The sequence below is a fragment of the Leuresthes tenuis genome, unplaced genomic scaffold, assembly GCF_036924035.1.
Source record: "Leuresthes tenuis unplaced genomic scaffold, fLeuTen1.0.hap1 SCAF_15, whole genome shotgun sequence".
NCBI classification, from domain to species: Eukaryota; Metazoa; Chordata; class Actinopteri; order Atheriniformes; family Atherinopsidae; genus Leuresthes; species Leuresthes tenuis.
The window spans coordinates 24,042,390-24,064,716 of NW_027325369.1; the positions used below are offsets into that span (position 1 = coordinate 24,042,390).

Consider the following 22,327-nt stretch of genomic DNA (forward strand, 5'->3'; position numbering starts at 1 on the left):
TTTCCGTAGAATGCCTGCAAATGTTTTTCTTTTCAGTTGGACTCTTCCCCTCACTCATCATCACATTCCTTCTTGCTAACACAATGAAATCCTCTGAGTTTAAAACTGGTGCAGAGAGGAATGACGCTGTGCTTAATAATCTCCCCTGTGGTTCCAATTGTATGGAGGAAAGTAAAGTGGATCAGTAGATTTTTAACCAAATAGGACATTATGCCTTCTCATAAAGACAGTGACAGCACGAGTGTGCAATATGTTTGATGTCTTGAATCTTCTTGATTGTAATAACAACACATTTGGATGTATTTCATATATATTTCTTCATAACTTCAAAAGGCAGCTGTAGTAATATTAACAAACTCTATTCTAGAGACCTAAGCCGTCCATATCTTAAAACACTCTTGACAGCATATTAACTGACACAAAGCTCTCTGATATATATTTAGCTCTTACACCAAGTGGATCCTTGATATCTGTTTTTAATTTAATGCAACCCTTCCGAGCTGCTTGCTGTGCTGTGAGGCACACATCCATCCATCCATTGAGCGGGTCCATAAAACCAGCAGAACCCCTTATGATAACTCTTGCATAGCATAACTGTAGTAAAATGTAGTACAATTAAATAATCATTTTGTCTGTGTTTGTCAACCTGGTCCTATCCATTTGTAATGTTATGTGGTTTGATATTGTGAGATCTAACAGTCCTGCTTGATTTAAGTGTGTTTCAATTCTCTGGCGCTTATGCTTCCCTTTTATAGAGTTGTTGGCATTGAGTTTCTTTTGTATAAACCTAACAGGGGTAGTGTTTGGAGCTCAGTCTGCTCTAATCATCATCTGCCTCAGTGCTTAAAGCTGCCCTTCAGCTGAGGACACCCTATGCTCCAGTCGGAAAAACTGGTTGACAGAAAACTGGCGCCATTCCCCGCCTGACGTCCAGACAAGTAATTAAACCGTACCTTCTCATTAACTACATCTATATTTCAGGGTTTTGGGGACATGTTCAAATAAGGACAGGGTATGTTAATAAAAAAATAAAAAAAACCATTACAATAAACAGAGGTGACCCTTTATTATCTTGTAAATCAACTGCCTTTTGGTACAAAACTGTGTTACAGAGCACTGAAATGAAGGTGGACAACACACACTGTGTACAGATAAAAATGCTGACGGTAGCAACATTCAAAACAGTGTGTGGTGAATATGGTGCCTTTACTAGTGATCACCAACACTGAAGGTAGTATAAAATGACAGAAGTGCTAATAAAAAATACAAAATCCAGATAAAAATGCTGTAAACAAAGGTGTTTACATCTTTGCTAACATGGAAGCCAGCCACTTGGTCAGACATAAGGCCAGTGGAAGTTGCTACAAATAAAAGAAACAATATAGAACCGGTATTACACACATATGAATAGATTTCTGGTTACCTTACATCTACATTGAATGCAATCTAGGTCAGTCCGTAGCTATGCCGTTAGTCACCTTGATGGTCCATATGACAGCTTTTATATCCTGCAGCTTGAATGATTCATGATCATAATCCACAGATACTGTCTTACACTTAAAATAAGCAGCATGCTAAACATGCTATCCTCTGGCAGTTTGACATCTGTGTTACAGTTTACTTCCTAGTGACTTGCAAGAGCAGAAATTACACTGACATGTGTTTCGCTTCTACAATACAACTTTTGAGCTGATAAATAAAAAGTCTTCTCCTTAAGTTTTCATACAAGGCACAAGGGCAGTGGTTTATAAACCAGTCACTACACATGTAAATGCTGCCCAGAAGAATCAAAGTGGATTCATATTACACGACTTTACACACTTACAGTACAATGATACAGATTGCAGACGAGCCTAAAAGCACAGAGACCTGTGATATGGCCAGTAGTACATTTTTACTGAGCAGTCATTTTTCCCAGCTTCAGGGAAGCATCATATTATTTTGTTAAGGTAGAAAAACTCCTCACTTTGTTAAAAATGCTTACATATTTTTACATATTTACCCCCTCTTTTTATGAGTTGGGAGCACTGCCAGCACCAATTACTGTGTACAGTGACTTGTCCATAAAAAAGCCTGCAAAAACATAAGAAAGCTGAATGAGGCATTTGTGTCAAAAAATGAGTTGCTGGTGACCTATTCAACACTGCATCTTGTGAATAGGCCAATGTGTTCAGAAATGAAGCTACTCCCTAGCCTCATGAAACAGGTTTGTGGTAATTCTCACAGGCAAACCAACAAAATTCTTCCCTCAAACACGAATCTGGTATCCATTAATATCTGTTGATGACTTTTGTTCCGAAACCTTTTTCTCTCCAGAGGGACTGCAACAAAAACACAAGAATGTTAGAAAAGACACAGGGTTTGTTCATGTATAGAGGAAAATGTGACTAATTGAGGAACTAGTTCTTTTGCCAAAGATCAGGAGATTGCTGCAGTCTAAATATGTTCCAGTGACTACAGACATGTCACGTGTCACTAAGTACAGATTTTCCATCAACCAACCAAAGCATCTGACCAATCTTACCGTCTCTCTACTCGGCTGATCCTCCTGATGGGGCTGCTTGGTCCTCTGAGGGGCGAGCCCATGCTGTTTCTTCTGTCTTTGGTGGGAGAGGGAGGTGCTGGTTTTCCTATCTGCAAAAACAGTTTGCAAATTAAAACAAATTCATCTGAATTTCAATCACTTTTAAACATCACATGGGTGAGTTAACAATGCTTTGGTCCTTTCTGTCCCAAATGCCAGCTGCTTAAATCTGTCCATGTCTTCAACGTGAGTGTGCAGAGCACTCAGTGTAAAAGGCCAGCTATTGATGGATTGAGCAATCTGTGCACGAAGCATAGCAGCACATTAGTTTTATTACTCATGATGCTCTGCATCAAGGCTGCCCTCATCATCCTAGCATGAGAGGTGATGAGAGAGCAACCTTTGAGAGAAATAGCCTCTCAAACAACAGATCAGCTAAGTATCCCTTTGCATGAAGATAGAGTCAGTCAAAGGAAGCCTAATGAGCAGTGAAGGGCAGCACACTCGCTGAGGACAATTTTTTTTTAGTGGTGTAAGAGCACCAATAGTTTCTATTATTGTAGGTTGCATAATAACATAAAAGTATAATATTCAAAATAAAGAAACAATAACACACCAGTGTCTACTCTTGAATAAAGAAGAAAAGGGACCACACCAATAAGCAGGAAGAATCTTTTTAAAAATTAGCAAAGCGACACCAAATATGTGATATTCTGACTTTGAAGTACCTTCAGCCTCATGTCTCGGGTGTGTCTGTCCAGCTCCTTGCGTAGTTCCTCCCTGCTCAGCTTGTCTAAATCTAGTATTGAGTGTTTCCACTCTATCTGCTCCACGCTGTGAGGGTCATGGGACACGTACTGGCCGATCTTGACCTTGCGCAGGGTGTGCCAGTAACCCCTGTAGGCTCCTTCAAATTCCTGAACCAAGTCCATTAGTGTTCGGAACTCAAGGGGCTTGAACATGAGGTCCTCCCTTCGGCTCATGCCCAGCGCACCAAAGCGTCCCCCACTATGAACTCCCAGTACAATGTGATAGAAATGGTTCCCTGAGAAATGAGACTTAAAGCTGAGGGGGAAGCGTTCCACACCCGGCATGTTGTTGGTGAGGTAACTGTAGCAAGGAAAGTCAAGGAAATAGACTTTTGAGCTTTAATTCAAAAGTATGCCTTTTCTTTTCTTCCTTATTGGCTGATATCAGACAAAATGTTCAACTTGTTACTCATGGAGAGGACACATCCGAAGGTCTAGATCCAGACAGGTTTCCATATTATGAAGAGAATCCTTCTGTTCTATCAAAAAAATATCTTGTGTCAACTTTGAAGAAACAAGTACATATATATATATATATATATATATATATATATATATTTTTTTTTTTTTATCAGACCGCACACGGAAAATCCGAAAACAGTCTTTGCAGCCAAACATACAATAAACACAATCTGAAGCATTAAATGTTATGCAACACGCTGTGTGACTGTAAAGATACATTCCCAGGATCACCGCCTCCAAACATTTGATTGGCAGAGCTTCGCGCGTCATCTCCTTTGCAATGTCCATTAACCTGTGCAAAAACAGTTTAAAAAGGAGAGCTTTTCAAAGTAATTCTGAATAAATAACACATAAGCACAGCAGTGAATGCACAGCAGAGAATCAAGCAAGCAGGCTGTCATTGATTTCATGCAGTCAAATGAATACATTATCCATGAGTCAGGGAAATAAAATCTAAATCTAATAAAGTGAGGTCAGGAAAGATGTTCCAGGCCTCTGCTGGGTGACATTAGCTCCTGCTCACAAAGCTCTGTAGTAAACCAGAAACACAGCTAATCCGTATGCATCAGCCATCACTGGCTAAACCTTAAAAAAATCAACAAACACCATCCCTGTTATCCTGTGACTGATGCCATAAGGCTTTAGAAGGATTGACTTTAGAGGAAGATTTGCTTACGCAGTTAGAGGACGGCTTTTCTTAATCTCAAAAAACTGTGTTCCTGTGTGATTGTACCTGTAAAATACAGTTAAGGTCATACCGTAACAGAAGAGTCTTATATTGCATTGGGGGAGCAATGCAGCATACACTGAGTATCACAAAGTGCTTTGTTATATTCATAGTTTGCTGAATAATCATGAAATAATTTTTTCTCTGACTGGAAACCGAGCTTTTACTTTATGCTGAATGAAGTATCTACTCTGGCCTATTTTGAACATCTAATGATTGTCCCATTTCATGATGCCGCAACAAAACAGGACATCAGTGGGATTCTATAAGTATTCATGCACTCTTAAAGTGTAAAAGATAGTTTTCTAATTTCTTCCTAGTTTTATTTGCACAACAGGGGGCCATTCTTTTGCAAAAAAAAATCTTGATCACAAGACATAAAAACAATAAAAGCACACAACTAAATACACTAATTTGTCACCATGAAGAATCTAAGCACCATCTTGGTCAAAGGATACTGCAGTTCCCTGATGTACTTCTGTATGGCTTCCAGGCGTTGTGGGATAGTGGTTGTAGGTTGGTATGTAGGCACACTTGGTACTGGAATCTGTGGGACAAACAGCTTCATTGCCACATTACAATCCCAACAGTCACTGCAACTGGTGAATGGAGTCTTGTCTGACATTTATGCTTTTCCCTGTTTGGTAAAACAAATGACTCGAATCACAGTAATGACATTTAAAGTGGATTTTTTTTGGGGGGGGGCAGATCTAAAGGTATTTGAGAAATAAGACTCTAATCCAATACTTTCCTTCAAAACGGGTGTAAATCCTCTTTCTATTATGTGAAAGTTTCGGATTCATTGTGTTAAAGTCAGTGATGTGCTATATTATCTGCTGCAGCTGATTAAATACACTATATGTCAGTTTTCACATTCGCCACTTTACCTTGGGCAGGTCTGTGGCACCTCTTATCTCCTTCGCCAGCACTTCACCACTGGGGTGGATTCTCGCCACATGGCGCCACATCCTCTCCCAAGTCTCCTCATCCACTGGGAGGCCTCCTCTATTCACATAGAAAGGCACCCCTCCATCCCTCAACTCTTCTTCACCTTCATCCTCCTGCTCTTCATCTCTCTCCTCCACTGAGCCCACTGTGGCCCTGAGCATCCCTGCTTTACCAGGTAGCCAACAGAGTGCTGGAACAGAAATGTCTGATGTCTTGAATCCTTTCACTTGTTAATCAGCTTGCAGGTTTAAACAGGTTCCAACAGCAGATGGCCAACTCATGTCATCCAGCAGATTATGGCATCAGTGTCTCACAAAGAAGTCAATGCAATTCTGGTTAAAAAGAATGTGATCAAGACTCTCTTAGGTAGCTCAAGCAGGGTGAATATGAAACCGTGATTTAAAATGTGAACAATACAAAAAAAAGAAATATTGGATGAAGAATTACTTTGCGGCAAGTGTTCAGCACTTTAGAAAAAATCTAGTAGATTGTAGGTCATCCAATAAGCAGCTCTTCATGAAACCCAAATAAAGCGAATAAATGCTATGATATAAAGCCTTTCTTAATAACGAGCTTATTAATGTTTATTTAGAGGAAAACAGAAACCTCCAAATATAACGCCGTTGCTAGAAGACTGGCTGCAGGCAACAAAGTATTAGAAAATCCTAATTCCTTGAACCGTTAGAGGTCATTCACGCCACCGATGTCCAGCAAATCATTGTTTTAAACGATCCCATCTCTCCGACAATCCTCACACGTCCAGTTCGGGCCCGTTTCACCAAGATGTTCCCTTCCAAGTCATCCGGTTCATTGTTCCTGCGGATGCTCTTGGCTCCCGAGTCCAACGAGCCGCTCAGACACTCCCCGAACTCCGTCTACTGCGCATGCGCTCTACTTAGCGGATGATCTCAGCGGTGACAAGTGATGCATTTAAGTGCTCCTCGTAAGATGTCAATCCGTGATTCGCTCGATATCTCTATAGCAGGGCTGTGGCTTTCAAAAACATGTTTTTTTCAGTACTGATTAATTGAATTAATCAAATTTATTTAAAAACTATGCACCAACTACTATATTTTTTTAAAAATCATAGTAAGCACCCTCGCTCACAAATGTCTATATTTGACAAGTTGGAAAAGAACAGATGACAGCATTTTGATAATTAATTTATTCACTCAAAGAACAATTTATAGCAAAATGTTTCATGGGAATAAAACAAAATAAATTTACAAACTGAAAGGTGAACAAACCCACCCCATATTCAGCAAATTACTTTTCAAATTTTTTAATGAACACAAAAGAAAAGAAACACTCGACAGGAATCTTCAGTCTATTTACAGGTCCAGCTCAGCTGCAGGCATATTAAAACCTTGGAGCACCATAGTCATCGGGCATCCGTTCGATATTATACCTGTATTTAAAAAAAAAACATTGAGTCAGCAATAAGCATATATATGATTTGATGTTAAAAGAACTACGAGGAGTGCAAACATTCAAAGCTTCCAGATGAAGCTTCTATTTGGAAAGTTACCTGTGGTTTGAGATGTACATGATGGGCACTCCAGGGATCTTCCTTATCCTTCTCTTAAGGTCTCTGTCCACAGTAGCCAGGATGTAACACTTGTGCTGCAGAGACAGTTTTTTTTTAAGATGTACAGAAGGCCACACTTTAAAGCAGAAGTTAGTACCCAAGTAACCCTTACAGTTAACTATATTAATTCTAAGTTGAACAAACGGATATTTGCTGTCCTGATCAAAGCTACAAACCCAGCGTTATGAGTTGAACAACAAATCTTCACGTCCATTTTTTTTCTTTAGTGACAGACTCAAATATTGTTAGCGTGGAGGATGTGTGTTGCCCAAAGTAATTGAGTTCTGAAACTTTTTTTTTTCTTTTCCTTCTACTCTGTTGGAGGCATGATTTTAATTGTGTGCTTTGGATTGTTATGCTGCTGGAATATTCTTCTGTCATTCAGAGACTACAAGTTTTGTAAAAATTTCCAGGCTACCTCAAAGCATTGATGGCTCCATCAACTGACACACTCATGCATCATCGCACTCTGTCCTCTGTACCTCTTTATCTGTGAACCTCTGACCCCTGTGAACCAAGCTAAGAAAACTGTTGGGGTCACAGTTCAATTACAACTACCTTCATGCAAGTAATCCAATGTGAAAGTCACAGGAGCGCTGAAAAATGTCTCAGTGATTATGTCTTTTCTAACTACCTTTGCTGGAGCTTTTTTATAACACTACCTTAGCTATGCGAGGCTATTTTATTGTAGTTTCCATTAAACCAACACATGCCACTTTTACACCAAAAGCAGCATCTTTAGAATGTTTTTCAAATTTGGGTACACTCTCTACGATAAATCCTTTCTCGTTGCCAGTGGTAGTTTGGACTATTTCTTATAAGGATGACTTACTGAGATAATTGGGCAATTTTTGTTTTTTATTTTTGACTGGACCACGGCCGTCAGCCCTACACAGTGGAACTAAGAGGGAGCTACCAGCTTTCTTGCAGACGGGGAAAAAAAACCAATCAATCTTGGTTCTTTTTGTCTGCTAGCTGGTGCATTAATTTCAAAGCCCCTCCATGAGAGATGTTACAGTTGGTAAATGTGTTTCTGTACAGAAAAAGCAAGATATGACCACGCTTGTAGCCACCAACGCAACACCTTCATTGAAAGTCTGTGTTCGTGCCAGGGTGTGTGTTTGCAATATCAATTGTAGCTGGAGCTGATAAATACCTACATGTATACAAATTCTGATCAGACGCTGTTCCGCTGCACTCAAACATTAGATATTAGCAGTGTTTTGACCATAGTGTCATTTTACCAACGTGTCTGCCATTACTTTACATGACAAATATGTCTTTATCACTAAATTAACACTAACTTTCCATTGCATGTATATAAATACACTGCATAGTTAGGTACTTTACCTGTGTTACCCTTTGGACTAAACAGTCATCAGCATATGTTCCCTTGTGTGTGCATGGCAGGCGCTCAAACCTTGGATCCTTGGCTATCCTGCCAGACAAAAGATTTAAAAAAAAATGTTAAGGTTAAAAAAATAAAAACAAAACAGAAATAACTTGGCATTTGCACCAAGTACTTATTCAATCCCAAAGGTTGTACCTGAGCGCAACTCTATATTTCATTCCAAGCTTCTCAATCTCAGCCATCACACAGTCTGTGATATATGGGATACCTGGAAAGAAAAAAAAAGGGAGCATGAATTTTCTGTTATTATTGACGGATACTAAATCATTACATGTAATAAGTCACTTAGCTAACATAAACTTTAAAATACAAATATTACTTACATTTGGCATACAGGCAGTCCATCATTGACTGAACAATGTCCAGCTTGGCCTTGATGGAGAAGTTGATGAAATTGGTGTCAACTAGAATATGGTATGGAGGGCCCAGCTGAGTGTTGTACTGGAAGAACAGGCATGATGGATACTTTGTGCTGCATAAGGAGTTCAGACATAACATGTCAAGAGACCATTAATCACAACTATGGACACAGCTTACTCTGTCGTGTGGCTAACTTACACTTCTCGTTCTTTAAGCTCTGAGGGGTCCTTCTTCTTTTTCTCTTTTGCTTTGGCACGGTCTTTTTCTTTTCTACAAAACAAACAACAGGTTAGTTTGTGCAAAGATCTTCAATTAAGTGATTTGTCATGCTGAATTAAGTGGATATATAGGCTGTACAGGGCTGAAAAAGAATGTAAATCCAGAAGTAAAACAGGAAAATAATCAGTAACAAGTGAGACTTACATTCTATGATCTTTCAGATTAATCATCCTCTTCATTGCCGCAAACTTTTTTGTTTTTTGTTTCCCCTAGATTAAGAAAATTAAAAACATAAATGACACAAAACACATAAATGGGTTGAAAATCAAAGACCATAATCAAAGGCAACAATTGTTTAACAATTTGTTGAAAGGAAATATGAACTAAAAGTCACTAAGCGCATCTGTAAATGGACATCTACAATATTTAACCTACATCTACAATAAATGACTTCACACCGAAACCTAAATCAGAACATTTTAAAAGACAAACCTGTCACCGAAACTAGATAATGGTACAATAACAAATCCTTTCAAAATATTACATTTTAATCAAATAGTTTATAGATTATTATTCTTGTTAAAAGTTGCCATTGTTACGCTAGAGGCTAATAGTAAGTGCAAGGCTAACTGTGCTAACGTTACCTTAGCTTAGAGGCACGTCAGCCAAAAACACCGAACAATTAACAAACAACATAGCTAACTTAAGCGGAAAAACGATTATTAAGTCAACAGTAACACAACTGTAACACATTTATAGATGGTTTACCATGGTTTCAAATGCTGTACACAGCTATCAGCAGCTGTATAAAACTTGCTTTCTCTCCCCTCGTGCAGCAAAACTAAAACGTCATAAAAAATCGACGCTTTTGTGCGCATTTTCCGGTTGCTATGCTAACGCCTATTAGACGAAGGTAAACGGCAGCATTTAGTAGCATATATTCATGGCATATTTGCCTTTCTAAAATGCAACTTTGTGTTTCTGTACTATTGAAAATGATATCTCATGAACGTTCAGAATGTACGTCTTGATATCCACCGTGGGATAACATCTAGCTTTCGGAAATAACGCTGACATTGTTGGCTAACTCTGCTAGCTGCTAGCATTGTGTTGTCTCTGTTATCCAACGCTACTGTAGCAGTGTGTTAGTACAGTGCTAACCATCGCCTGCAGCTTCACCTAGCATTCCAGGTATCAATGGAAGACCGAGAATTGATGATGTTGCAGTAAACCTGTTTATTTTTCACTTGTTTCCCGGTGTTCTTTGTATTTTAAGGTCCGTCGAGTGACGATTAACTTTATTACAGCTCAGTTTTAGGATACGTTTTGTAGCTAATTGTTTGGTTGTTTATTGCAGTTGCAGCGATTGACATTTGTAAACGTTTTGAAACCTGAGCTAGCGAGCCCCGACAGCTCATCCTTATCAGTCCAATGCAGATGTACTGGACTGTTGTCGGGAAGGATTAAGAGTGCAATTAGATTTAGATTGACCTGGTTTGTTGAACTCTAATAATTAGGGTGACGTGACTTTTATCACCATTCTAGCCATATTTTTTATGTCACGTTATTTCCATAAATCCCTATACATAACTATTCGTGTTTTCTTAACAAGGAAATGTAACTGCAGAGCCCTTGTGCGTGAACGTTTTTATTTTCACCGTTTTGTCTATATTTGTTGATAACTTAAGCTCTTTGTTGTCTACTTTGATCTAGTTGTGTTAAGTTTTTTTTCTTTCTTCTCTACTCTAGGACATTTAACTCGCCCAGTGGCAGTTCTCTTGTGTGCACGGATGGGTCTGAGTGAAGGCTGAAAGATGGTCTGATGGACCGCCGTTTCTTCTTGACCTTCCTCTTCTGCTCAGTGTTGTGGATCTTCTTCTGGGAAGTACGCTGGAAGAAAAGGAAAGAAAGTCAGATTGAGGAATGGCTCCAAGGACATAGCCTCTTTCAATACAAGCATCTATTTGAAGGTCAGTGGGTTATAGTTTTCATGTAATATAATCCTAAACGATATACCATAGAAATGTACTTGATGGCCCTAACTAGGATGCAGTAAGCAGTGTTATTATCACAGTATTTGCTGAAAATCCAGTAAAGTAAAATAGTCATACTTATTTGGGCTTGAGATAATTTTTTTAGGTGTATGACACTGAATACTAAGACTAAAAGAGATGCAAATGGAAGACACAGACAGTCATCAAAGACTTTAATAAGTACCATTAATTGAGTATTAGGTCTGCACAGAGACATTATGGATGTTCTTATGCTGGCCGGTGTGCGGTGGGATTTTTATGTGCTGCTCATGTCTCATCCAGATGTACAGACACTGGAAGAACTAAGTCTGAGTGCACTGAGTCGTCTTGAAGAGGTGGTGAAGGAACAGCAGCGCTGGAGGGAAATAGCAGAGGTTCACATTCAGCTCCTACAAGACTTTGCCTTCCAGGAGTGGCTTTCCTCCCAGAACCTAGAGCACTACTACCAAATGTAAGCAATGAAAGGTCTTGATGGGAGCATTTACACCAGTACATACATTTGTGAACAGCCTGTCATTTTTAGCGATAAATTACTTGTTTGGATATCATACTCTGTATATGAATAGTTTCTAGTGGTTGTATATTTCAATTTGATTTAATTGGTTGTAATCAGGTTTTATAAATGATAGCATGAGCTGTGTTTATGTGTGTCCTCTTGAGGGCAGCCTCTCTTCATGGTTAGCTGAGTTTGCTGACGCTGGGCTGTGTGGGCTGCAGTATTTCAGAGGGTCACTGCAGTAAAAAGTATTCTTTAGAGACTGTTTGAGTTTGAGACCCTGCAGCAATGCAGATGTTTATTTGTGTGTGCGTTAGTTGCTTTTCAACAGAACCAACAGCAGGTATTAGTTACAGCTTTACAAAAGCAACTGCCCCCTTCTTCTGAAGGTCAATAATATTTCAGAAACAAATAGTGCAAGGTTTCAGTGGAATACTGGCCTCTGACGGGCAGACAGTGTTAGATTCCTGAAGGTCGTGACTCCGTTGCTCTTTTTGATTCACTGGATTCAGTAAGAAACTGTAGAACATTGACACATTGAAAAGTATTATTCTTGGTTTATTATTTATTGAGGAAAATGAATCAATATAAAAACATCTGTGACTAAACATGAATCATTTTCATACTTTACTGACCAAAAGTATTCTGGAAATGGGGAAGTTGAAGTTGCAGATTCACACAAGCCTCCTTGAATTTCTTTGAGGAGTTGTGTCATAAGGGATGTGGTGATTGTATGTTATGTAAAAAGATAAGATATAGGTTTAGTTTTTATTTGTTATCACTGCTGTGAGCAGTACACTCTGTACTGGGAGTAGTTTAATGTTTGTAATGTCACATAGAATGGAGAAGGCAATGTAAATACATTTAACTTCTTCAGTTTCATTGAATAAATTATATCGATTTATTTGACTTTTAACTCATAGCATGAAAGCATGATTGCAGCAGGTTGCTCAGTGTCAATAAACACAGGGTTGGTGCAACAGCAATTACATCACATCAGGAAATAATTTTATTGTTTTTAAAGTTTATCATTTATCTGCCAAGCGTTTCTTCAGCTGTTTCCACTTGTTGTTGCCCAATGTTTGCGTTTTACACATGGACCCCATTTATTTTTATTTTTAAAGAAGTTCAGATGCGACATACTTCTTTCGCTTACTTCTCACTGTTGAAGTGAAGAGCTTTTTCAGCTGATAAGACTGTGGTTTCCATAACAAAGAATTTCACACAAACCAGTGTTTGTTTTGTGTAAGCAATTGCCTGTTCTGGGCAGACTGAACAGCAGACTCCCTCCGCAGACAGAGTTTACAGCAGCCATTGTGGAGATGCATATTTAAGATGTAAAGAAGACAAGTGTCTGTTGTCTCTGTCCATTATCTGCTGGACATACTTTCACATTTGCTTTTTATTGCAGACTGAAGACCTTAGGTTATATGAATCTGGAAGATCTAGCTCAGTTTGACAGCCAACTGCAGCTCTCTCTAGCCGCCTGGGGTTACTACTACGAAGACTATATAAAGCTGTCTACAGGCATCAGGATCCTCCAGACCTCCAGGGGGAGTCGGGACCAGGACTACGAGATCCGGCTGGTACACAGCCTGGCTGAGAGGCGTCTGAATGAGAAGTGGTCGTTTGGTAAGATACTGATCATTTTTTTGCCGTTGAAGGCTTTTAGTTTTGGTTACTTACCACAGCTGGAGATTATCAAGATACATTTATTCAGTGTATAAACATGAGATGGATTGTGCTAAATGTTTTTAAGTGTTTTCACAAATGTTATTACTAGGGTCACAGATCATTCAAGTGTGGTGATGACCAAGTGTTGTGTTGCTTAATTTCTGTTTCTCTCAGAAACTCAACATACAAATATAGGACAAATATATGATAACTTAAAAAAAAGTTACGCCCTTGTTAGCATGCCTAAGGTTCACCATTGTTTTTGTTGCCCAGTATTCTTTCTCAGAGGGTGTGACTTTCAAATTCCAAGCAAAGCGCAAAGCAAGCCATCTGTGTCCTACCGTTTCTTTGCATATGTTGTTATTTCTAAAAACGGCAACAAAAAAAAATGTTTAAGATATAGTACATGTACAGCCATTAAGGTTTATCTGCTAACTAAGAACTTTATTTTTGATTTATTTCCATTGTTTTTTCAGCGGGAGCTTTCCTTTTTGGCTGTACTGTGGCACTGTGCTTCTTGATAAGGGACCTCATGTTTTACGTGATTGGTAAGACCGATATTAGCTGTGTGGATGGGGGAGGGTTGTGTTGATATTTACTGCTACTTGTTCTTCCTCTTCTTGCATGAATCAGCTTTTAGAGGCAGCACTAATTCCGTTTGAATGACCCAAAGATTTCCTGTCTTTGCCTTATTTAGGTAGTATTTAAAAACCCAATGAACGTCATTATCGTCAGCTCTAATTGTTTTCTGTGTTTCTCTACTTCTCTCGGTAGGTGGAATTACTGTTTCCATCATTGCGTTCGTCTTTACCATCAAGTTCCTCTGTGAGCTTGCTGCAAGGGTTGTCAGCTTCCTGCAGAATGAGGATCCAGGGCGACGGGGAGATCGCAGCATCTACGACTACGTGCGGGGCAACTACCTGGACCCTCGTTCCTGCAAGGTGTCATGGGACTGGAAGGAACCACAGGAAGTGGGGCAGACGATGAGCTTCAGGGTCCAGGTATTAGACCAAATGTGTTGAGGCTAAAAATGTTGCGTACGTGTTGTTTCCAGCTTTTTTTTTTTTTTTTCACAAGGAGCATGCTGCTTTTTCAAGAATGTTTGGTTAGAAAAGTGCAGAAATGATTTCTTTGACACTTTTGTACCTTTGTCTTCTCAGCTCTTCTACAAGAACGGTCAACCTTTTCCAGCCCATCGGCCTGTGGGACTGAGGGTCAACATCAGTCACGTTGAACTGGCCCTGGACATCCCTGTCACACAGGAGGTTCTACAAGAACCCGAGTCCAATGTAGTCAAAGTGGCCTTCACGGTGCGCAAGGCTGGACGTTATGAGGTTGCTGTCAAACTAGGGGGCCTCAATGTGGCCTACAGCCCCTATTACAAGATATTCCAGCCAGGTATGTGTATGGCTTATTTTTGGGGGGCCTGATTTTTACACTTTTCATCTCGGCTGATTCTTTTTCTTTTCTCTCAATGCCTTCAGGTACAGTTGTTCCTTCCAAAACCAAGATAGCCTACCATTTCTCTACCTTGGTGCTAACAAATGGCCAGCAGCACACTTTACAAATTGAACCGAGGGATGAGTATGGAAACCCCACCAGTAACTCCACCTCTCTCACAGATGAAACCAACTACAGCGTCCACGTGCACTCTGTAAGGAACACGGCCCTTATTTTCTGTACAATTTCTACTTTATTCCACTTTTTTTTCACTGTTAAAGTGAAACCAGCTCTTCCTCTGATACCCTCGTTTCTCAGTTTAGCTGAACTGACCTGATACTTGGTTTTCTGCTTTTCCAGCTCGGCACAGTAGATGATGACAGTGTAGAGGGCCTCTACAGCAAGTCAGTTTCCCTAAACAAGCAGCAGTGCCAAGTTCTGCTGAGACTGACCCTGAGGAGGACGGGCTGCTTCAGAGCCCGGATCTCCTACAAGCGCCAGCCGCTCAGCAATGGGGAATTTGACATAATTGTTCTCAGTGGTGAGCAGCTTTCACATCCTGAAGAAAACACACATTAACCTAGAACAGTGGTTCCCGACCCATTGATCCCAGAACACCCCCCCCCCCCCCCCCCCCCCCACACACACACACACACCTCCCCCAAATCTATAAAATAGTTGCAGTCACCGTCTCACTGCACATGTGTGTGAATATCAGATGTATAATCTACAAACTTTTACTGACCCCTGTTTCAGAACAGCGAGTCACATTTTCCTAGATATCAGGTGTGATGTTCATGACAGCTTGTTACAAACTTTTGTCTTTATTACAAGGTGCTGAAGTCTGTCTCTGGCAGGTTCGTACTCCTCGACAGGAGAATGACCTAAAATTGCATGTCTGGCAAATCTGAGTATAACAGTGTGTCCTTTTGATAATCCAAAACCTTTGGAGTGCATTCGACTGGATATTTTTCTTTTGCACTGAACCCAAAGTCCAACATTCACGATTCCTTTGATGAGAATGTATCAGTAAAACGAGACTTGATTTCCTCACAAAGCACATTGTCATGCTTAGTGAATGTGTGTGTGAATATGCACGCGCAGTGTTTCATCTAAAGTAAACATTTCATCAACTCTGTACTCCAGTTTGAGCACGCTTTTCACTGCATGCTGTTTTTGGTCTCGTTGTTGAGTGATTTTGACCACGAGGAATGTGGAAAATCCATGAGTTAGTTGTGTGCACAGAGTTGTAGGTAAATTCTTTCTATTTTCCTGCAATCTCGTACACGTCGGTGTGATAACCAGCTTACCTTTGTATGTAACAGCAGTGTTTGATGTGCTTCTTCCTCTTAAAATCCAATAATTGTGTTAGGACTTTGTGCTTGTGCAAATCTAATTTTGACAACCTCTTTGGAGTGAAGACCTCCCACCCCCTCCTGCAAAACCCCCAGGTTGGGAACCACTGACCTAGAAGACCCCTTTCACAGTTAGCCTCTATTTTCAAAGCCTAATAATCAGTTTCATTGTACATTGCAGAGAATGAAAAGGCCTGTGTGGAGAAAAATGTGTCCACTCCAGGAATTAGCATCTACTTTGAGGCATACCTGTACGGCAGTGGGAACTACAGCAGTTCCTCGTGGCAGTTACCAGCCTCCTCTTTGCTCGCTCCTCAGAGGAGGCCCTCCATGGGAGAGGAGGAGGAGGAGCACGACTCTCCTGTGGAGGGACAGCCCGAGAAGGTGAAGAAACCAAAAAAGGTCTACTGTTACATATCGCCAAAGGTAAGAGAGAGAAACGTGTAAGGTAGTAGTTTTGTGGTTCTTCCTGAGGATATATTTGTTGGTTTAACTGACTTTGACTCTTGTCCAACAGCAACTTTCTGTCAAGGAGTTCTACCTGAAAATAATTCCTTGGCGCCTTTTTACCTTTCGAGTATGTCCAGGAACAAAGGTAAATTGAACTTGTGTAAAAATTCTACACAAAGCACCGTTTTGACTCGGTCACACATTTTCCTGAAATCTCTCTTTCCAGTTTACCTATTATGGTTCCGACCCGGTTCATAAGTATCTAACTCTCGTTGTGGATGATGGGATACAGCCTCCTGTGGAGCTCAGCTGCAAAGATCGGAACATCATGGCTGCCACCTTCATTCGTTTCCTACACAAAAACATTGGTTTGTTTGAATCTCATAAAGACACTATTGATTTTTAGCTGCAGATGACGAATGGCACATTATGGAGACGGTGGCAGTAATTTGTGATGCGATTGTCCTTAGGTGGCTCTGAAACCTTTCAAGATAAGGTGAACTTCTTTCAACGTGAACTCAGGCACATCCACTCCAAGAGACCTCGCACCAAAACCTGCCTAAAAATCTCTCGACACACCATTCTAGATTCGGTGAGTGATGCCGAGTCGCTGCATTATAAAGCTGTTTCATGAGCTATGCATTCTAAAAATATCTCAACAATGTCGTTAACCCTGTTATAATGTTGACTTTAATTTGTTTTTCCAGTCTCTAAAGGCTACGAGGAACTTTTCAGTGTCAGACTGGAGTAAGAACCTGGAGGTTGTGTTTCAGGATGAGGAAGGTAAACAAAGCACTTGAATGTCACTTAGTGAACTGGGTCTGGTAAATCTATGAGTTCTAGTAAGGGACAGAACAAAAAAAGGTCTTATAGTGTCTTTGATATGCTTTTGCAGCTCTGGACTGGGGAGGCCCTCGCAGAGAATGGTTTGAACTAATTTGTAAAACACTCTTTGACACGTCAAACCAGTTGTTCACTCGCTTCAGTGACAACAACCAGGGCCTTGTGAGTTACTCTTTTTACCCCCTTCCACATTCATTGCCAAGTGTCCTCCTCAGCTCGACACAGTTTGATAATTAAGAGACTATCTTTCATTTTCCAGGTGCACCCAAATGCTGACAGGCCCCCCCACTTACGGCTGAAGATTTATGAGTTTGCAGGTCGCATTGTAGGGAAGTGCCTATATGAGTCTGCTCTGGGCGGAGCCTACAAACAGCTGGTCCGAGCTCGCTTTACACGTTCCTTCTTGGCTCAAATCATAGGCCTTAGGATGAACTACAAGGTATGGAAGATTACCACAGACAAGACAATTGTCTTTAAGTTGGAACACCCTGTTTTTATTGTTTATCTTAATGTGTCAGCACACTTTCTCATCACTTTAGTGTTCTTCATATAGCCTGGGTTTGCGATTTGTTTCTTGCGATTATTTATGTCATGGAAAGCAGGCCATCGTGTTGTGCTGTTTATCTAACTCACCGAGATTTCAAAAAGCCCACCCAGCCATCTTTATAGACTCCTCAAGAAGATGAAATGCCATGTTTATTTAAAAATGTAATTCTCCTGTGGTTTCCACATGCAGTACTTCGAGACAGATGACCAGGAGTTCTACAAAACTAAAGTCTGCTTCATCCTAAACAATGACGTGAGTGAAATGGACTTGGTGTTTGCTGAGGAGAAGTACAGCAAGTCAGGACAGCTGGAGAAGGTGAGGCAACGCTTTGGACAAGAACCTCCCCTTTCATCCCTGATGCAATTTCACAGGAGATGGCTGCCAAGAACCAAACAAAAAGAACCATATTGCTTGTTTGGCAAGAGTCTTGTTTTTCTTTAAAGATTTAGGAGTGCTGAGTTTATACGATGGTGGATGAGCAGAGTTGACATCCACAGCTCTTTCTGGGTTATTTTTTTTTTCCCCAACTTTGTGGTTTAGTATGAAATTCAGTATCAAGTTCGACACAATAGCTGACTTTGTGTTCACCATGTTGAAACTGAGTTTAATTGCCTTTTTAAATACCTATTTTTAATCAAATAAATATGCTACTGCATGAATCTGCCGTTTTAAACCTTGAAACCCTCAAATATTTACGTCAGCAGACATCCAAACACTGATTTGACCAAGTATCTTAACTTTTACATGTGCTACGTCTTTCCTGCAGGTGGTGGAGTTGATATCAGGGGGAGCTCAGATCGCTGTAACCAATGAGAACAAGATGCATTATCTCAACCTGCTTGCCCAGTACAGGCTGGCCAGCCAGGTGAGGGAAGAGGTGGAACACTTCCTGAAAGGTAAGGAAACTAGCACTCCTCCACAGTGCCATTTTGTGCTCGTTCCTCTCATTCAAGCTCTCCTGTTATGTGCATGTAATGCAGTGTCATTTCCTGATCAACGGCAGGTTTGAATGAACTGGTTCCAGAAAATCTTTTGGCCATATTTGATGAGAATGAGTTGGAGGTATGTGTGATCTTTGTAATTAAACACAGATGATCTCTAAAGTGGCCATCGTTTAATCGTGTACACATTCCTTTTCATCTTATCAGTTGTTGATGTGTGGCACGGGCGACATCAACGTGCAGGACTTTAAAGCCCACGCGGTGATTGTCGGCGGATCGTGGCACTTCCGAGAGAAAGTATGTCACGGGAATTCCCTGCCTTATCTTATCGTCCAGCAGCAGGACCCCGTCTGAAAATGTCCTGTTTTTGATGCCCACAGGTGATGAAGTGGTTCTGGGCAGTGGTGTCCAGTTTCACCCAGGAAGAGCTGGCGCGCCTGTTGCAGTTCACCACAGGCTCTTCTCAGCTCCCCCCTGGGGGATTCAACACACTTTGTCCCTCCTTCCAGATCATCGCTGCTCCCACACACAGCACTTTGCCCACTGCACACACCTGGTGAGTTGTGGACTGAAACCAGCAGTGTGTCAGTTGTACATAGTTGTTGTTAAATGTGGACGCCCAAGCCTCTTAAGTGAGATTGTACCTTTTTATTTATTTATTTATTTATTTTATTTATTATATAGTTTGAATTGTAGACTACCTTATTTTCATCTTCGTATTTGTATTTGTGGTGCTGAACTGGATTTTCAGGGTGATGTTTATGGGACTTTGTAGTTTATTTTAATAGTGTCACTCAGCAACAGTGATGCGTTTTTAATTGTATTTACAACACAGTGGTGCAGTGGAATCTGCCATATGACACTTACAAAATACAGTAACAGCACATTTCCTTTGACAGCCACAGATGTTAGGATCATTTGCAGCATTATGTGCAAATGTAGCTGACCGCCGGTGTTCTTTTCCGTCTAGTTTTAACCAGCTGTGCCTCCCTACCTACGACTCCTACGAGGAGCTGCACAAGATGCTGAAGCTCGCCATCAGTGAGGGCAGCGAGGGCTTTGGGATGCTCTGACTTCTCAGTCGCCCGCCGGCACTGTGGTTCCACTCGTACACATGGAGACCAGCACTGCTCCACTGCCCTGGTTTCCTGCATTCATCAACATTTAACAGTTCACCATCTTGGCCCCCCCCACACACAGTCGCTTTCAGAATGAGAGAGCTATTCAGGAAGACTGCTGAAAGTGGGACTTAGTCATATGAACTCTTGTACTACTGTATGTATACAAAGCATCTCCCTTTTCTTTCCTTTTTTTTAATAAAAGAAGAAATAACACAACACTGATGGCTAAAAAAAAAAAAAGGTAAGATTTGGACAAGTTTTATTCCTGAATGCAAAGTTTGCTTAGCTTTTTATGTTGAGAGGCAAATGATGCAGGAACAAAGGCTTTGAGTCATACTAGATAACGGCTCCTTTTGCATTTTGCAAACTGAGAAACTGAAGTGCAACAACAGCCTCCATGTGACGTGGGTTACACATGCATCCACAGCACTTTGGCCTTAAACGATCAGGGACTGATGTGTGTATGTAAATATATAATATCACACTGTTATACTTGTACATATTAGTGTGTATACATAGGCTTTCATCTTATTACCTTTTTGATTTGACATTAAAGGAGAAGGGATTTCATTGTTGCTGCACGTTTCCTGGGTTGAGAGTTAATTTTCTTACACTTTTTCCCCCTTTCATCTTTGGTCCGGTGAAGAGGGTTTTAATACAAGCCAAGTGATTTCTATCGTCTGTTTTTAACTCCTCGAGTTTGGAGGAATTGTTTGTGTTGACCCATATTGTTGAATGTTTTTGTTATGTTTTATAACCTGCCTTATTCTTGCCCTTTGCCTCTGATTGTATTCAGAGAAGTGTGACAGAGAAGCAGTCCACAACAACAGGAAATGGTTTCATGAGGACATTTCTATTGGTCACTGCAGATGGGAGTGTTGGTTGGACCTTGGATTCAACCATTTCTAACCAACATTTTGTTAAATATGCTTTTTACTTTCTCATTCACAGCCTTTGATGGGTTTACCTCAGAATCTGACACCTATGCATCCTGACACAACTGTGTATGTTGTATGGAAACGCATGCAGATACAGTTTGCTCATAGTAGTCTCCTTTCAGTCTTCACCGTACAACCTTTAGCCGTATACTCCCTCATCCTTAGAACATGGCGAATATATTCCATTTGTTTTTGTTACTTTGTAACACTATTTATTTAAAATGCTGTTAGTGTTGTCGATATCCTGAGCCAACAGATGTATTTTCTTCTCCTATTTGTTGAAATTCCTTTGCTGTTAAAGAGTTTACATGATCATTAGCCATGTTGTAATGTGTGCTGCCAGTCAGAGTATCTGTAGAGCATTTAAGAGTGATGTTTAGATACAAAAAGCGAAACAGAAAATGCTAATGTACAAAACTGATTCCTCTCAATAGTAATGTGATTTTGAATATGTTCATGTTCCCCACAGAGCTCTTTAAATGCAGTTTCACACCTGCGTGACTCCGTGTTGCCGGTCATTTTGACACGGCCACTTACAGATTTAACTTGTTGAACAGCAAAAACATCACACTTAGATGGTAAGCTCTTTAGCCGGCCTTTTGCAGTGTTAAGAGGATTATATAAGGATTTAAGGACTTGTGCTCATTTGGGTTGTGCAATGTTGACTTGATGTAGTGAGTTGAAAAGTGAAATAATTTTTATGACAATGTTTCATCAAAGGTTTACTTCCAGCACTAAGACCAATGGCGGAGATCATATTTATCAGACTCAAAGGTAGTGTAATGGTTATGGGTATGATATGTCCTTTCTAAACAAATCTGAACAAGGTCTGTCCTGTGGTTTCTGTTCTTGTTTGATGTTTAGCTTTTTCACAAACATCCATTAGTCTGTTTTATGTTTGAATGGGTTTCTGGGTTGGACGGCCTGAGTATGACTTTTAGCAATGTAGATATTGTGAAATAATTGCCTATGACTTTAAAGCTGAAGGTTCCCTTTTTTTTCTTCTTTTTTAATGGCAAGCCTCTGGTGATGAATGTTTAAAAATTGCTGGTTTGCAGCTCCTGTTTATTTGAATAAAAATAATGGAATTGATTCTTATCTATTTTAACTGCGTATTTGGATGTGTGAAATTGTGCGTTTCATTTAGGAAGCTTGGAGAGATACAGTGTTTATATTTTTTCTCAAGTAAGACTCCTACATTGTTGTGGGGGAATTTTAGACCACTGATCTTTACAATGTTTATTACTACTATGGTTTGAGGGCGTCAGTTAATGCACATTTCTCCTAAGTTCCCCCTGGCTTTTTAAAAAGAATAATAACAGTGTTATGTGAAATATGTTGTTGTCTAATTTAAGGTTGTATTTAAGACCTGGTAGGGAACAGATGATGTTTTTATTATGTCCAGATGCTAAAAAGTTAGAATTGAAAGCGGGTCTACACA

At 40.2% G+C, this 22,327-nt stretch overlaps 3 protein-coding genes across 4 annotated transcripts; 1 reads left to right on the forward strand and 2 right to left on the reverse strand.

The window, feature by feature from the left end:
• Positions 1-1,041: 1,041 nt before the first annotated feature.
• vash1 (vasohibin 1) lies at positions 1,042-6,333 on the reverse strand. Its single transcript, XM_072365205.1, has 7 exons — positions 5,410-6,333; positions 4,981-5,069; positions 4,472-4,528; positions 4,013-4,087; positions 3,253-3,634; positions 2,525-2,634; positions 1,042-2,321 (listed from the first exon to the last, which is right to left on the reverse strand). The coding sequence occupies exons 1-7, from the start codon at positions 5,629-5,631 to the stop codon at positions 2,249-2,251; spliced, it is 1,008 nt and encodes a 335-aa protein (XP_072221306.1). The 5' UTR covers positions 5,632-6,333; the 3' UTR covers positions 1,042-2,248.
• Positions 6,334-6,620: 287 nt separating this feature from the next.
• Positions 6,621-9,913, reverse strand: fcf1 (FCF1 rRNA-processing protein). Its single transcript, XM_072364728.1, has 8 exons — positions 9,817-9,913; positions 9,253-9,317; positions 9,028-9,099; positions 8,793-8,941; positions 8,605-8,677; positions 8,409-8,496; positions 6,999-7,093; positions 6,621-6,878 (listed from the first exon to the last, which is right to left on the reverse strand). The coding sequence occupies exons 1-8, from the start codon at positions 9,817-9,819 to the stop codon at positions 6,830-6,832; spliced, it is 594 nt and encodes a 197-aa protein (XP_072220829.1). The 5' UTR covers positions 9,820-9,913; the 3' UTR covers positions 6,621-6,829.
• On the forward strand, positions 9,896-21,930 carry arel1 (apoptosis resistant E3 ubiquitin protein ligase 1). Of its 2 annotated transcripts, none has more exons than XM_072364726.1 (22): positions 9,896-9,961; positions 10,798-11,018; positions 11,364-11,532; positions 12,989-13,209; positions 13,728-13,799; positions 14,026-14,252; positions 14,412-14,649; positions 14,736-14,905; positions 15,052-15,232; positions 16,228-16,472; positions 16,564-16,641; positions 16,723-16,864; positions 16,967-17,088; positions 17,204-17,279; positions 17,392-17,501; positions 17,599-17,778; positions 18,076-18,201; positions 18,653-18,782; positions 18,890-18,948; positions 19,035-19,124; positions 19,208-19,383; positions 19,798-21,930. In XM_072364726.1, exons 2-22 carry the CDS (start codon positions 10,871-10,873, stop codon positions 19,898-19,900), a joined length of 3,063 nt encoding a protein of 1,020 aa, XP_072220827.1. In that variant the 5' UTR covers positions 9,896-9,961; positions 10,798-10,870; the 3' UTR covers positions 19,901-21,930. The 2 variants fall into 2 exon arrangements, with proteins under 2 accessions (XP_072220827.1, XP_072220828.1); XM_072364727.1 differs by lacking the exon at positions 9,896-9,961 and adding an exon at positions 10,017-10,239.
• Positions 21,931-22,327: the final 397 nt, after the last annotated feature.